The sequence below is a fragment of the Athene cunicularia genome (genome assembly GCF_003259725.1).
Source record: "Athene cunicularia isolate RWA chromosome 2 unlocalized genomic scaffold, athCun1 chr2_part1, whole genome shotgun sequence".
Classification (NCBI taxonomy): domain Eukaryota; kingdom Metazoa; phylum Chordata; class Aves; order Strigiformes; family Strigidae; genus Athene; species Athene cunicularia.
This window is the reverse complement of record NW_020799095.1, coordinates 13,174,918-13,191,267: the sequence shown is the minus strand read 5'-3', so window position 1 is coordinate 13,191,267 and position 16,350 is coordinate 13,174,918. Positions and strand designations below refer to the sequence as shown.

The 16,350-nt window shown below is 37.7% G+C and overlaps 2 protein-coding genes across 3 annotated transcripts in view; one reads left to right on the top strand and one right to left on the bottom strand.

The window, feature by feature from the left end:
- The window catches only part of KAT2B (lysine acetyltransferase 2B), a 39,977-nt gene extending 32,561 nt beyond the window's left edge, over window positions 1–7,416 (top strand). Inside the window, exons 13-17 of one of the 2 annotated variants that reach the window (XM_026842348.1) lie at window positions 2,104–2,218; window positions 2,986–3,022; window positions 3,326–3,389; window positions 3,487–3,571; window positions 6,588–7,416. In XM_026842348.1, coding sequence (XP_026698149.1) covers window positions 2,104–2,218; window positions 2,986–3,022; window positions 3,326–3,389; window positions 3,487–3,571; window positions 6,588–6,781 — 495 coding nt within the window. In that variant the 3' untranslated portion in view covers window positions 6,782–7,416. The remainder of the gene's footprint in view (window positions 1–2,103; window positions 2,219–2,985; window positions 3,023–3,325; window positions 3,390–3,486; window positions 3,572–6,587) is intronic. The other variant, XM_026842347.1, reaches the window with a different exon arrangement.
- A 4,039-nt stretch (window positions 7,417–11,455) lies between these two features.
- On the bottom strand, window positions 11,456–16,312 carry SGO1 (shugoshin 1). The gene is made up of 9 exons (XM_026842808.1): window positions 16,278–16,312; window positions 15,763–15,905; window positions 15,485–15,681; window positions 15,004–15,108; window positions 14,447–14,511; window positions 14,132–14,286; window positions 12,697–13,548; window positions 11,997–12,168; window positions 11,456–11,764 (listed from the first exon to the last, which is right to left on the bottom strand). The coding sequence occupies exons 2-9, from the start codon at window positions 15,896–15,898 to the stop codon at window positions 11,623–11,625; spliced, it is 1,824 nt and encodes a 607-aa protein (XP_026698609.1). The 5' UTR covers window positions 15,899–15,905; window positions 16,278–16,312; the 3' UTR covers window positions 11,456–11,622.
- Between the last annotated feature and the right edge of the window lie 38 nt (window positions 16,313–16,350).

Sequence of the window (16,350 nt, the reverse complement as noted above, 5' to 3'; positions counted from 1 at the left end):
AGAATGACAGACAATATCTGAGTGCTATACATTTAGTTTACGAGGTTTCTTAACCTCACTCATTGGGAAGGTTTTCCTATATCCATACAACATAGATCATCATTTTTTCCCTTTCATTTCTACTTGTCTGGGTTACTCTTCAGATCCCAGTCTACTGCTGGATATATCACTCTCCCCTCAGGGATGGGATGTTGTCAGGGTGGGTGGATAGTGGATGTGTCTCTTGTAGCCTTTACATCTCAGGCATGCTGAACTGCAGTAATACACTTCTAGGCCCAACCCATCAACATGTCACTTCCAAAAACTTTTTAGTTTTTAAAATTTTGGCTCTGGGACTGCTTTTTCAGCTTATGTTATTTTCAATTCTTCACTCTCTCATTTGATGGGATGTCCATATAGTTCCAGAGCACTAAGAGACACTCCACTTGAAGATGAAGTGCCTTGGTCCCTCCAGACATCTCATGTCTACCATTATTAGAAAGCAAGCTGTTATTATACACTGATCTGTGCTGTTGTATCTTCTCTGAGAATAAATACATACACCTTTGGAAGTGCATTTTAGGATTGCCTGCTTGACACTCAGAACACAGATCAGGCTTTTTATTCTCCCTGGTCCAAGGAAATCTTGAAATAGCCTTCACAGTCTGCAGCTTTATGAAGAATGTTCATTTATCTGCTCAGATCAAAAGCAATGAAGATGATACCTGGACATAAGTAGAATTTTGAATGTTGACAGTATGGATTATGTACTGATTTGGTTTGCTGCTGGTATTGGCCAGTACTGGACTTTTCTAGTCCTGTCCTTTTAGAAGTGAAGCTTTTCATGGGATCTAAACTTTTATTTAAAGAATTAGAGTATGTACCTATGGCTGCTAAGACCATGTCACCCAAGTGACTATGTCACTGCTAAGACCATGTCACTGAGTACCGGTCACAGACCACTGTTTGTGAGTTTGTGCTGCCTAATTTGTAGCTCGTTTACAGTCATTCTGAAAAATATGAAAAATCATTTTATGCAAAGCTTTGTGACCTGCTGACTTGTGAGTAATCAGTGTTACTGATTTGAACAGCTTGTTTTAATCAAGAAGAGCCACTAGTTCCTAAATTATAAGAAGGGTTTAAGGTGCATCTAACAATTAGTTTGAAAGTATTTTAATGTTACTCTGGAATCTGGTCATGGTGCTGTTGTATACTGTATTTCTCTTAGCATTTGTAACCTCTGTTGAAAGAGAAAATACTATGTGTGGGGGAGTGAAGGTCCTTAAAAGCAAAAATATGCCCATCTTTATTATTTCCAAAGAAAATAGTCTCTCAAACTGTGGTCTGAATGGCTGTGCATTTGTTTACTCCTAGTTATGAAGTAAGGCATTTTGAAAGTGTCATATTCAGGACACAAAAAGCTTAGGTAAGCATCTAAGTGTGTATCAAGAGCACCAAATCAAATTACTTAGAATTGAGGTAATGAGATTGCAAAGCAGAACAGAGTGTACCCTAGAACTGGAAAAGCCTTTCCTGGCATTTACAAGCTGAGTAGAATTTCAGTTCCAGAGTGGCATTCTGTCTTCCTTGAGAGATAATCTTCAGTAAGAGTATCTCTGACTGGTATCTAAGCAACTCCTACAGTTTTATGGAGACACTGAAGTGAACAGGTATTTCTAAAATTTTGGAATATGAACATACATAAGCATTGAAATATATGCATTCAGTATGTGCCTTGAAATTTCTGACCAGGCTGTGCTGAAGCATTTCAGAAGCTACAGCTGTTAGAATTAGAGCCAGTTCCCAAACCTGCTTCCAGGAAATTTCCTTCCTTATCTCTGCTGCCACCTTCTCAGGAGCTGTGCAGCTTGTGATTGATACAGCAATCAATGGCTCTTTTTATTCCGGATTTGTACCTAAATAGGCAGCTGAGAGACTTGGAAGCCTCATCTGCAGGATTGTTGGGCCAGATATTTCATGCCTGTAAACAGCTTCACTGGATCTATCAGGACTGTGAATTTAGGAAGTGAGAGTGTTTCTGTTCATCACAGGTTTTGCATTAATCCTCTGGGTTGCTTTTAAGCAAATAAATTGCTTTTTGTTTTTCCTGCTGCTTTATTACAGATCATTAAAAAGCTCATAGAAAGGAAACAAGCTCAGATACGGAAAGTTTATCCTGGCCTTTCTTGCTTCAAAGATGGAGTACGGCAGATTCCTATAGAAAGCATTCCTGGAATTAGTATGTATCAACCTCTTTCAACATAGAACAGAATCAGAACAGCCCAAGAAAGGTCCAAGACTAGAAATACTGATGTAGTCACATATTATTTATTTATTTATTTATTTATTTTATTAAAATGTAATTGTTTTGCTCTGTTGATTTGATTTCTGTGAAGATTGCTGTGTTTCCAGTACAATCGCTGTCTTTGAGACTTCCCCAAGGCATCCCAGGCTGATCCTCTTTTATGTATACGTGTGTAATTTCCTTTATATGTGATCCCTCTTTGATTTGTATGGCAGTGTAGTCAGCAATTTCCCTCTGGCACCACTGTGATGCACTGCACTGCTGTACAAGGATGAGTTCTGTTCTGTTCTGACTTACAGCACAAACCAGAATTAGAACATTTAAGTATCATCTTTTGGGTGATTTTTTTCAACTGTGCTTTCCTGCAATTTATTCTCTGTCCCTAGGGAATCAAACTAGGTAACTTTGACATCATTATTCTTTACGGAGGTTATGGTAAAATATGTATTGAATTATTGAAAAAATGTGTGTTTCATGTAGGAATGTTTTAGAATCTTTTCAGCAGTTTGGAGGAAGAGGCATGTAGGAAATTGAATGGGACTTTAGGCTAGATGGTTGTGTTATTTATTAGTAATTTTTATTAAAAATAAAAATTACTGCAGCAGTGCTGAAATGGCTTATCTTTTTAGAGTTGCAATAACTCAGTTAATGTTTTGACCTGCTGTAGTTCCCATGTAATCTCTCATGTTGTTGATGTACAGGAGAGACTGGCTGGAAACCAAGCGGAAAAGAAAGAGGGTAAGTACTGCACAATGGGAAATGATGAAGCAGTTTGGAGATTCCTTTGAGAAGAGTCTTTAAACAGTGTCATTTGCTATTTCTGTCCATCCATGGGTAAATAGAGAAATAATCTGCAAGGGATGAGTTCTTAAGTGGGTTAGGTGTTTGGGGGGGGAGTGTTTGTGGTGGTTTGTTTTTTTTTTAAATTTTATTTCCATATAAGGCTTGAAACTTTAGAGTTGCTTTTGGGTAAGATGCACATCATAAGAATGAAGATAAGGGATTCAAGCTAATCTTTTTGTATCCATATTTTCTTTCAAGTAAGGAGGCCAAGGATCCAGATCAACTTTACAGCACATTAAAAACCATCCTGCAGCAGGTGAAGGTGAGTGCTAGTTCTAGTTTACCTTCTGTAAAGATTTTTAAATGATTTGCAATATAGAGTTTCCATATTAGATACCTTACTTTTTTCTTTACCAAAGAGCCATCAAAGCGCTTGGCCCTTCATGGAACCTGTGAAGAGAACAGAAGCTCCTGGATATTATGAAGTTATAAGGTTTCCTATGGGTAATGCCATTAACATTTTTTAAGTATAGAGTTTAAAAATCTTTATATCTGGAGACATAGCAGATAAATAGTAATCCAGTTGTTTTATGTTAAAAGATATATGTTGCTTGCAGCTCTGAAGTGCCAAGAGTACAATGCCATCCTTTGAAATTTATGACTGCTTCGTGACCTTTGTGAAGAATCTATAGTGTATACATGTGAAATCTTAGTATGCCCTAGAGATCCCAAGGAAGCCATTAAACAGTGCAGTCAACTAGAAACTTTTTGGGACTGAGGTGGTTTATGTGAGTTGTACAAATACATTCTTGTGTGAGGTAACTGGTCATTGCAGTTCCTATTGGTATGTTCTAGGCAAACTTTCAGGAACACCTGAGCGTTTAAATTGCTTTAAAAAACAGATTTAATCTTTCTAAATCACATAAAGAAAAACCTTTTCAAAACTACAAGGGTTTTCTAATCTAAGTCCTAACATTTTGCTCCAATTTAAGTTTAGAAAAACACTTCATGCAACTGATTGTAAGGTAAAAGTTATCTTTGTATTTTAGAGCTGCAAAAGTTGTCTGAGGTGGTTGGTTTATTTATTTATTTTTATTTTTAAATTGTGCAGCTACTGTTTATGCAGGATCCCTTGCAAAGGGAAGTACACAACTGCTAATAATGTTTTTCTTTGCTTTTGACTGCTGGGTCATATAATTTCAATGATGATTCAGTGCTGTTCTAAACAGATGCTTGTTCTGATTTGTAGTGCAGAAGATTTAAAACTGAAATGCAATACCTCTATCTTTCTGATGATAGTTTATGTACCTTTTAATGTTATTAGAGAATGAAATACAAGTTCATTACAGGCTACTATCAATCAGTTTCTCAGAGAATAAGTGTTTGTTCATGTTGCACAGACTCCTAGCCCATGTATACCAATTTGGCTTAATGATTTTTTTGTATTCAACTTATCATTTCCAAATAGCAAATATATGTGTACTTTATAAAACAGCAGCCAGCTTCCTCTATCCCTGACACAAATGTATTTTCTAACAATGAAGAAAAAGTGTTGACACCCTCCCATGGCAGAGTTTTCTCCATCTGCTTTTCTGATCAGAGGTTAGATCTAGGTGGCTGTTTAATCTGTACAGTGGTTGCAAAGAATTTACAGCTTGGGTTGGCAAACCCCAAGTAAGACTGTTGTTTGTCCTTTCCTTGTTCAGATGTATTACACTGGAGGTGGGGGCAGCACCTCTCATTTTAGGATTAAGCTGAGGTCTTTGGTTTAGTTTTTCTTTGTTTTTTTTTTTAAGCTAAGGAATCCAGCTCAGCTAAACCACATTTTGATTCATGACCAGCTTCTACTTTCTTTCTGCTCTCATTCCCAGTGTGCTGATACTGTACAAAAATCACTCAGACATAATTTCAATTAAAAAGAAACAGCATTGTCTTTTCTTATGCTATCACATACAAGATATAACATTTGTCTTTATGTTTGCATACAGACTAAATTGTACAATATTTGCGAGGTATGGCTGTAGGTTTTTTTGACTAGCTCCTAAGGTCAGTTCTCATGTATAAACACTTTTTTCCCGTTTTTAAGTGCTCTCTCTTTCAGCTGCTTATTTTCAAGAAATACTGGTGTGGGGTTCTTTCTCCTTTTCATCTGCAATACAAAAGCTGTATGGCTGAGTGACAGTGGAGTCAAACTTTCACTGCAGTTAGAGGAGAACAGTTTAACTGAGCAGCCAGGCAATGTTTGCTCTAGAGTAAGCTTGAACAGCCTTCTCAGTTGAGTACTATAATTAGACTATGGCTATCTAGTTTAGATGTAGGGATCTAAATTTCTGACATAGTGGGAGCTGAATGAACTTGCCCTTCACTAGTGTTGTGCAATATTTGGAAGAGGTATTTGAGAGCATCCATCCAACTTTTCTTATATAATCCCCTCTTGTCAATTTGACAGGGTTTTTCTCTATTTTACCAAAGTCAAATCTCTCTTAAAAACCCCCCAAAAACCACAAACCCCAACCCAACCCAAAAATACCCACAACTGCATTTTAAAAACTTGAATTTTAAGGTTTAATTCCTTTGCATTAGAGGTCTGTGGTCTCTGCTTTCCTTGCAATACTTGTTGGCAGTGTCGTTTCCATTTCTACTGTTACAGTTTCACAAAGGTGCTGCTGAAGCCTGGCTCAAGCATTCAAAAAAAAAAAAAAAAATAGTTGTTAGAGCATCTGAGGTGAGAAAAGCCAAGGCATCCAGCACACCTTCCACTATTTCTGTTCCAGTACTCAATCCTAGAACACTTGTAATGTAGACAAAATTTTTAAATGCTTGATAAGAATTACTGGGAAAGCAACTGTGTGGAGAACACTGAGATGATTTACATATTTTATGGATGACTGATTTTAGTATAAAGGAAAATATTTCTTAATGTTCTCTAAGTACAGATTTTGTATGATGCATTGAAAGCAGGAGAGATCTGTTCTCACATGACTTAAAAAGGGATACATATCCATAAACTTTGAAGATGTGATTAACATATATGTAGAGTGTGGAACAAATTTAATCTTTTTTCAAAGCTGCAAGTAGTGCTTGTAGTATAGACAGATATTTCTTCTCTGCTGTGTTTGCACAGAAGTGAGAATTTTATGCTAATGTACATGTTTTGTGATGTTTGAATTCTTTGCTTATACATTGCTAAGGCATCCTTCAGCAGAGCTAGCAGCTTTGCTTCACAGAGCAGTTAGAGGAGTTAGGGACACCCTATACCCACTGAAAACTCAAAGAAGTATGAGAACACAAAATGATGCTTTAAGAATAAAACCCAAATTCTTACAGTGAAATATAGCTTAGTTCCAAGGGCTCAATTACTGTTGAAGCTAAAAAAGGGACCATGCCTTAAATGAAGGCAAATAGAAATTCCAAATCCTAGCTTTGCCAATTCATGTTAAATGGCAAATCAATCTAAAGAGATATTGCCTATGAAAAGTATTTGAATCAAACACTGTTAATCTATTTTTCTTCTGTACAGATCTCAAAACAATGAGTGAACGACTCAAGAATAGGTACTACGTGTCTAAGAAATTATTCATGGCAGACTTGCAGCGAGTCTTTACAAATTGCAGAGAGTACAACCCCCCCGAGAGTGAATACTACAAATGTGCCAATATACTGGAGAAATTCTTCTACACAAAAATTAAAGAAGCTGGATTAATTGACAAGTGACACTGTCTTTTTTACAACCAAATAGTGTGCCTACTTTATGGGCAGGGGAAGCCGTTATATATCTGAGTTGTGGGACTTTAAGGTTTCAAGAAACTTGTGTTTAATACTTCGCACTTTTAAAAACCCTTTTAGTTTTGCAAACGTGTATTATACTGAAGTTACAAAAATTATTTTATTAAAATGCTTTATAATGTATTTAATTACAGAAAATTTCTTTTGTGTGCCCATTTTGTGTTCATAAGTTTATCAGCTACAGCCTCAGAAACCCCACAAAACATGTGGGAAATTGCACATGTTTGGGAATATGAAGAAAATTTCCAGACAACAGATGTTATAGCTTACCTAATGCAGTATCTATTTGATAAAGTTTTATTATTTTTTTCCAGTAAAAAAGAAAATAGAAAGGGAAAACAACAGTTGGGGGGGTTCTGAAATACTTGTTTCTTTGTAGAATCTTTTTATAAGATGCTATTTTTTAAAAGAAACACTCAGCTGGTTGAGAAGCTGTGAGAGAAGAGCAGCCAGTTAGTTATAAATAAAGACTGCCTGTAATCTTTGATAGATGCAAGTTTTTCTATTCGTTTTGGGTTTTGATAAATATTTTACCTGCAAATTGTAATCTCATAACCACTATTAAAAAAAAAAAAATCTGGCTAGATGTGTAATGTCATAGTGACTTGGCTTATGCAGGACATAAGTACCCAAAATAACTTCAGAGAATCTGATTTGCATATACTAGACAATTTCAATTGGCCTAATAGAGTTAAGATTTTGATGCACTTCATGATCCGCCCTATTTACTACTCTTCACTGATAAATTCTTTAGATTATTCAGCAGAGATAAGCCTATTGTACACAAAAGAAGTCAACATATGACAGCTTCTAGGTTATGTACTTGGCTCCGTAGTAAACTGGATTTTTTACTAAGCTTTATTGTAAATGCTTATTAACTGTGATTATTTAGACCCAGGAACATATTAACATTTTACAATTCATTTTAGTATATCTTCAAATTGAACACATATATATTTTGCTGCTTACACTACATTTAAGAGGTACACCTAACTTCCTAATGGAGATCAGTACAGGCCAAAAAGTTGTCACTTGACATTTTCTAATTAGAGTTTGTAACTGTAAATTATAATTGCTTTTGTGAAAAATGAATTTAACTTTCATTCTTGATGTTTTATATTTACAGATGTTACACTGGTAAAATTCAATAGTTATAAGACTGAAAAACAACCCAATCCTGTGCTGTGTTAAAGAATATATTCCTGCAAAATGCCTGTGCAATGTTAATTCACAAGTCAATTCAGCAAGTAGATGTCAGGAACTACCTGGAAGTAGTAAATGTGATACACAAGGTATTCAAAATGTTAACACTAGACTTGCCATAGTGTTTTGTATGAGATTAGTCTGATCTACATTTGGATCTATAACAAAGGTACAGTGAGTTTGGTTTGTTTTGTTTGGTTTTTTTTTTAATAGCCAGTACTGGATGCTATAATCCTGTTTTGTAGATTGGGCCTACAGATGCACCTGTTAAGCTTGGTATCCTGTGAAATTTTGTTATTTACAGAGTAGATTTTCTTATTGTCTTTCAATCAGATTGTCTCTTCTATATTGACACATTTGTTTTCTAATTTAAGAATTAATATTTTCATAGATACTGTGCAATAAAGTTATGGTAGGATATGTGGTTTTGCAAATGCTTTAACAGCTGATGAACTTTACATTTGTAAAATTAATATATTGTACTGGTACAGAATAGTTTTAAATTATATATGTACAAAACCCTACTTATTTTGGTCTCTTTTTTCATTAATTAGATCTTGCACTACAAATATACACATGAAGGCAATTTCACAACCGAGAACAGTGAATCTACAAGACTGCAGTCAGTGCGTCTTCCAGCCACACTAGGAAATAGACAAAAAAGCCCCTGAGTTCACCAGGGGCACGGTGTGCTAAACTGAGCTAAAAATTCAGTGTGGAAAGCCGTGACCATTCCAAGTAGCATTCCCAGTTCCATACTGTGCTACAGTGCTGTTACTCCTATTCCCTCAGCATCTCAAACAATTCTTTGACTGAGCTGTTCAAGTTTTGATTTTTCACCTCAGAGCATGCTCATGCTCTTTTCTCATTTTTGTCTGCTAGAGTCCTTCATTCACATGACACAATGTACGTAACAGCAAACCAGAGTCCACGTTGAGCTTGTGCTTACCTACTGTCACTGATGTTACTCAGATGGTACACTTGTTTTGCCTACCATAAACAAACCCTGCACCTGTCTACTACCTAACAATTAAAGACTATAAAGAGATTTTATTTCCTCCCCCCATCTACTAGGATTTAGTCCTGTGCCACATCATGTAAAAGTGTACTGTTTAGAGGGTAGCAAATAGTGGTCAAAAGAGGCTTACCTGTTTTCCTGGACACTTCTAGGAATATCAGTTCAGATTAGACTCAGACTCCTGCAGTTGTGATGGAACTGAAGCAATTCTTCAAGCTTACTGTTCTGGTTTAAGCCCAGAGGGCAACTGAGCACCACTCACCCCTTTCCCCCCAATGCTGGGAAGGAGAAAAAGGAAAGAAAAGGCTCAGGAATTGCGATAAGGACATGGAGGGGTTGCTCACCCATTAATGGTAACAAGCAAAAGGCAGACTCCTTAGGGGAAGAACATCACTTTAATTCAAACACTAACAACACTAAACAGACAGAATGGGACAGTGAGAGGCATTATTATATCTTAAAAACACCTCTCCCTGCCTCTATCTTCTTCTGAGGGCCAGCTTTCTTCCCGATATCTCTACCTCCTCCTCCACTGCAGCACAGGAGCAGGGGTTGGTGGATGCAGTCGGTCCTGCCCCTTCTTCTTCCAAGGGAAGTGGGGGGGAAGCACTCTTCTGCATTCTTTCCCCTGCTCCACATGATGTCCCTCTCGCAAGAGACAAACTCTCTGCTGAGTCCTCCCCACAGAATGCGTTCTTGAGATGCTCTGGCACGGGTCACCCCCACGTTGCAGTCCTCTCAGGATCAAACTACAACAGTGGAGGCTCCTTCCCACAGAGTCCTGGGGGTCCTCCACAGGCAAATCTCTGCTCCTCTGGTGACCTCCACGGGCAGCAGCTGGGGTCAGCCCTGCCATCTCACCACAGGATACAGGGTCCCCAGTCTCAACTCCAGCACATCTCCCCCCCACTTCCTCCCACCAACCTTGGTGTACACATAGGTGTCTTCCTCATAACTCATGCTCAAAGTCCTTCACTCCCTCTCAGGTTTCCCTTCTTAAATATGTTATCGCATCACTAAATGGCCCAACCTTCATGCAAAGGCAGGTCCAACTGGGAGCCAGGGGAGCTTTCAAGGAGCTTCTTACAGGGGAGCACCACTGTAGCCCCCTCCCCTGCTACCAAAAACTCCACCATTCAAACCCAGCACACAATCCAAAAGTACCCCAGACCCACACCTGCCTTGGGCTGCTCTGCTATCACAGTGGATTTTTTCTGTCCCCAGCTGTTACAGGTTTGTTTGCTGAAAAAAAAGAGCACCTGAAGTTAAATCATACTGCTTAAGTTCTTAGAGTTTCAGAATGAAGATGGTAAACCCCAGATCTAGAAGCTTTAGGATACCAATGTTCAGTTCCAACATCCAAAGGATGCATTGTGAACTAATGTTTTCAAACATGAAGTAGCTGCAGCTTGTATTATTAGTTGAGTCAGTCATGTAAGAAGTTACCAGTGAAACAGTAATTAACACTATACTTTTTATTACAGAAAATATATCATAAAATATATACAGAAAATACATCACACTTATACCTAGTGAAGTGGGACAGGTGGTTGTTGTCATTGAGATTTTCAGTGAGACATTTGAGATTTGCAAGGCAAATTAAGGATTTTCTTATTATTTATTTTGAAGGTAGCATCCCTTTTGGTATTCATGTATCCATTAATGTCTTAAATGTTTCTTCAGCAAAGAAAAGCTAGTTTGAGCCCTCTACAACTCTGAAATCTTACTGGCCAGTTTGTAACTGTTCTTCTAGCATACTTCCTACTATGGTACCAAATGGTATCAGTTTAGATGTGGCAAGGGCACTTGGCAAAGCAGGGCCAAAATTATGATGAAGTGCCATTACAGCAGTTTAGTTTACAATTCAGAGCCCCTCTTCACCAACCTTCACAACTAACCAGATAGGGACAAAGCAAGTTTGAAGTTGATTATAACTTGTATTTATAGCAGTACCAACCAACCCTAAATTGCTACTTTTGAGAGCTCCAGATACATAATAAAATTGCACCACTTAAATGTGTAAGGAGTACACTGGCTTGCAGTATGATTACTCTGACCTTGCTTCCCTTGAAGCAAATATGGAAACCACACAAAGAGAACTTAACTGAAACACTGACATTTATTTTAAAAATGTGAAATTTATAAATACAAAACTACAACCAACCATTACATAAACAAGAGCTGCACAAAAATTGCTATTAAAAGATCAGTTGGTTTTGTGGTTTAAGTGCTTAAAGTTCACTTTTTCCAACCACCGAGAGATCAAGCAGGGTATAAATTGTAAAATCACATTCACCATCTTTCCATCAGATATTTCTGATAACTCACAGATCCATGGTGTATGGATGCCTCCTCTCAAAAGAAGTTGAATGGAATCACCTTAGTTATAAGTCTTTTGTATTCTGTATCATTAAAAACAAATCACTGAAAAGGAAAATCCCTTGATGTTAGACACAGAGGCATTTGCATATTTGTGTAAGATGTTATACAATAATTTCCTAGATGAAATATTTCCTTTCTTCATAAAGTGAGCATGGTTTTTCTAATCTCAATAACAACCAACAAATTTCTCATTGTATTTTGACAGAGATGCTTTCTTAAGAGATGGGCATTTAGCATTCTTTTTCTTCTTGAAAATTGGAGAGTCCAGAAAATTTGTATCTGTAAATGGATCTCCTCTCCTGAGTTTCCTGTTAAAAAAACCCCAAAAAGCAAAAATGAGTTTTGTCCCTCACATCATTTAAAACACTAACTTTCAGCTAGTTTGCTCAATTTCACATGAACTATTTCATATTACCAACATCAGACCTCTCTCTTGGAATGCTTTAAGAGCTTATTTCCAATATTTAAATAATCCCCTGACATCCTCTGTTTGATGGAACACCACGAACTTCATATCAAACTGGAAAGTAAGACACCTACCCTGCAATACTTGGTTCTTTATAGTTCACAGTAACAGTACAGCTTCGTTTGCGTTTTGGAAATTGTCGTCCTTCACCTTCTGGGACAATAGTTGCATTCCCAGTGCTGAGGAGCATTGAAGTGGTGTTGGTAACATCACAAAGATGACCACGAGATGGCTCAGAAGGCTGCCCTGGGAAGAAATTAAGCAGACTTCAGACAATTCAGGCAAGCTAGCTTGAAAGAGAATATATGTGAACATACAGATGTGAAGTAACTCTCACCTGTAACTATTATGTTATTCTTTCCACTTAAGAACACATAAGAGGATCAACAAATTTTCCAAATAAAAATCCTGAATAATAAATTAACACTAAAGCAGTACCAGGCAAAGTGTAATTTGTTATTGCCCGTCTCTCAATTTATAATCTTGTTCTCCTCTTTCCAATTTATAATCTTGTTCTCCTCTTTCCTTGGTGTTAATACATCATTAAACACATTTAAAATACAGTATTACGTAACTGTTGACCAGTTCCTTAAATGAGACATTTAAGTTAAGTTTTCGCTAAGGAAAAAAAAGCAGCAGCCAGAAGAATGAATCTAATGATTTTTTAACATTATTGTTTGTATTTATTAAAAAAGCTAAAATTAAAAAAGCCTAAATCCCTTAATGTTATCTCTCAGGAAACAAAAGCAATTACAGAACACTTTCTACACTTACTGATAGACTTGTCACTTGATTTATTACTTTCAGCTTCTTTTTCATTATGGATTTTCTGCTCGCGCTGTGCCAAACATCTCTTAGACCTTGGCCTTACATGGACTGGCGATGTATCTTTGTCCACGGAACTTTTCCCTTTTTTTGATTTCCTATTGTAAGGCTCATAGAGGCTATCATCTGGATCTTCTTCAATACTACTTGACTCAGTAGTATTAGTTTCAGATAAGTTGCCTCTGTCAGCCACACCAGCATCTCTGTCATTCACCTTATTTTGTCGAAAAGGCGTGAGATGGACACGCTCCTCAAAATTAAAGTCATAAGCATCACTGGAGCCACTCAAGAAATCCAAATTTTCTTTAGAAGCTTTTTTACTCTGCCGTTTTTTTTCTTTTCGTCTGGAAGTATTTTTAGGCCAGTCCAGTTTTCTCTTCTGACGCTTCTCTTTCCTTATGGGAGAGTCTTCTCTGCTTCTAAACTCACACTGTTTAAGATCAGAATTACCGTCGAAGTTTAACTGCGAAGTTTCAGAATTTATCTGCCTCAACACCAGCTCTGAGCCTAGCTTATTTTCATTCAACTGAGAAATATCCGAATTTATGTTTTCCACAACATGCTCCTCTAGACTTTCCTCAAGTCCAGTTTCATCCAGTTCAGAAAACTTTTTTGTTGAATCAGGTGCTCCTGAACTGTCCAGGACACCAGTGCAAAGTTCATTGCGGTTTCTCATCTTTGAGTAGCAATGCCTGATGGGCACCCTTTTCGGTAACTTATTATCAAATCCAGCCTCCTCGCTTGAAGGAACATTTTCCAGCTCCGACCCTATGTTGTCCAGATGAAAATCAGATGTTCGTCCTTGTAATTCAAGAGGAAAAAGTTGTATTAAAACCAAATAGCAGCAACCTGTTAAGGTCTTGTGCAAATTCTGAGCATGTCAAAAATTAAGACTATTCTTAGAATTTTCTCCACAGATTTGTATAAACCAGTATTTGGCAATCAAGATAAGGTCTGTTTAATACATCTTCCAGACAGAAAGCAATTAAGTATACCGAATTAGTATTTTCCTCTAAACTGTTCTGTTTGGAAAGGTTATCTACAGGTCATTTATTTTTCCAAGTATTTTGCTTTGTTAACAGTTGTTGATTTCATAAGTGATAATGCATGACTAAAGATGACCTTATTCTGTTGAACTGTTTGGTAGATAATGAAACAAGATTGCAGGTATACAGAAGACAAAATATTTTCAAATTCCTCCCCCATTTTGCTAGGCATCTTCATTCAAGATGTTTACTAGTTGCCAACATTAATATCTAACCCTTCTGATATTAAGTAGAGAATTACTTGAAAGTTACTTCAAAAGCAGTAATTACATTTTAAACTTACACGTTTTTCTTCCTGATTCAGAACAGAGCAATGTCTGATACTCTGATTTATTTACCTTTGCCTGGAACTATTCCGATTAAGGAAATGGCACTGTCAGATTCCTCACAGATCTCTGACACAGAACGACCCCGTTCATTTCTATCATTATCAGCCTCCATCCCACTTGGAAGTACTCGATCATCTCCATCAGCACCCTGTAGAAGTGTTTTTCTAGAGAAAATACCAAAGGTAACATTTACTGAAGAGCAATATATTTTACGACAATTAACTACTTCATTACATTGAATTTCTTCCCTTTTTCCAGTCAGAAAGGTAAGCTGACTGTATCAAAATTCTCAAATATAAATAGGTATCAATAAATTATACTTACACTGAACACATTTGTCCTGTGACACTGGAACAATTTCCAAGAACTGAAGCAAGCACTCTCTGATTCTGTCAACAAAATAAATCTTACTGTGATGAAATAGCAGAAACAAGTTTTCATCGTATACAAGTTTTAGACAACAGCCAAGTTGCCTTTGGCCCCGCAGAAGGGCTAAAGAAGCCCTTGAATCTTTTTCTTTCTGGTTGGCTAACACTAAGTCCTGTGGGATCTCACATACTTGGCTCCTACAAGGCAGCACATTCATCACCAGCCCAATCATACATAGTGGACAGTGGAGGAACTGTAAGGATGGTACAGGGAACAAGACACAAAGCCACAGAAAATCAGGGTTCCCCTATCACTTCATTGCAGATCCTCAGCCCCACTAACAACCTACTATGCACCCCCACGGTGTGGGCCCCATACCATACTGGGAACTGTGGGACTAGTCGGACCTCCAAACTAAGGCTCAAATCTTAAAAACTGCGAGCATCTACGCTGGAAGGAATAAAGGAAAGAATCAACAGAAATCCTGCCCCTCAAAAGAAAAAGGCACTTACCGTGCCTATGGAACACAAATTCTCTGCTGGGCAAATGAGATCAACTGAGTTCAGTAAATTCTGAGAAACTTTTGAAATTATCTTATTCAAGGGTGATAGTCGATTCTAATAGACAAAAGAAGGAAAACACCACTGTCATACTCCAGTATCAACTACCAATGTAATAGCTTCTTGTTGATATTACAAGATGACCAAAACCCAAAGATACCTGTGTCAGGTACATTCAACTGTGACCAAAAAAAAAAAAAAAAAAAAAAAAAAAAAAAAAAAAAAATCACAGAACACTGATTTTAATTAAAGAAGAAAGAGTAGTCAGAAAAATAAATATTTAGTTAATGACCAGATCAGATGAGAATATGAAAATACTTGTTCTATATATCGAGTTACTTTTTCATGAAACATTTAAGATGATAAAGATATCAGTGGATTGGTGCAGATACTGATGTTCAGCTTCACTAAATCATAAAATTATTAAAAATACCTCAACAAGTCCTTGTGCTTGCTTCAACCTAAGATTTCTTTGCAAGTCAAACATCTGAACTTTCAGATCATGATATTCTTTCCTTAATTGAAGAATGGTAGCCTCAGCATCCATCAGTTTGAGCTTTTCTTCTTGCAGAGCCCGAGCCAGAGCTTTGTTGTTTGCTTGTATGCTCTTCATTTGCATGGATCTGCTGGCTGCAACAGGACAGTGAGCATTTCAACTTGGTTTAAGAAAAAATAAAATATGAACACTATTAAGGTATTTAAGCATCTTACTTGTTATTTTGCACTTTACAGTGGAGATCTGGCTAGTTTTACCCAACTTTGTCAATTTCTGATTTCTTTTCTCTTTCATTCGTTCTTTTATATCATCCAGACTGTCTTTGAAGGACTTTTTCAAGTGTTGAGCCATCTTCTACCTTTAGAAACAGGAAGTGTGAAGAACTCATTAAGCTGCTGTTGCACAATGCTCCCCAATACCAAAAGAAGAGAAACAAGAATAAAACTTAGCGCGTTTTTAAGTTGCATACACACACAGAAGAGACCCACTGCTAGGACCATTTTCAAAACAATTTTCGCAGCGTGGATGCTGCCGTTATTGCCGGTTACCCGAACTACAAAACGTACAGCGTCCGCCGCCTAGGCCCAGACCGCTGAGCACACGCAGGGGGGCGGGTACGACGGGGGTTGGGCGGGGGGAGTGGTGTGTGTGGTGGCGTCTCCGAGGGGTCGGAAGCGGGTCCCCGGCCCCTCTAACGCTGGAGGAACACCCTCACGACGCCCAGCCGTACTTCCACAGCAAGGTGCGGGCACCGCCGGGCACCTCCCGCACACGGCGGCGGTTGCCCGAGCCCCAGGCAGAGA

What these genes read in the sequence shown, in the direction of transcription:
- SGO1 (XM_026842808.1), bottom strand. Translation starts at nt 15,898, where the DNA reads ATGGCTCAACACTTGAAAAAGTCCTTCAAAGACAGTCTGGATGATATA. An exon ending in TGTAAAGTGCAAAATAACAA is followed by an intron (nt 15,682 to 15,762) that starts GTAAGATGCTTA and finishes GTCCTGTTGCAG; the next exon opens with CCAGCAGATCCATGCAAATG. An exon ending in CGGAATAGTTCCAGGCAAAG is followed by an intron (nt 13,549 to 14,131) that starts GTAAATAAATCA and finishes TTGAATTACAAG; the next exon opens with GACGAACATCTGATTTTCAT.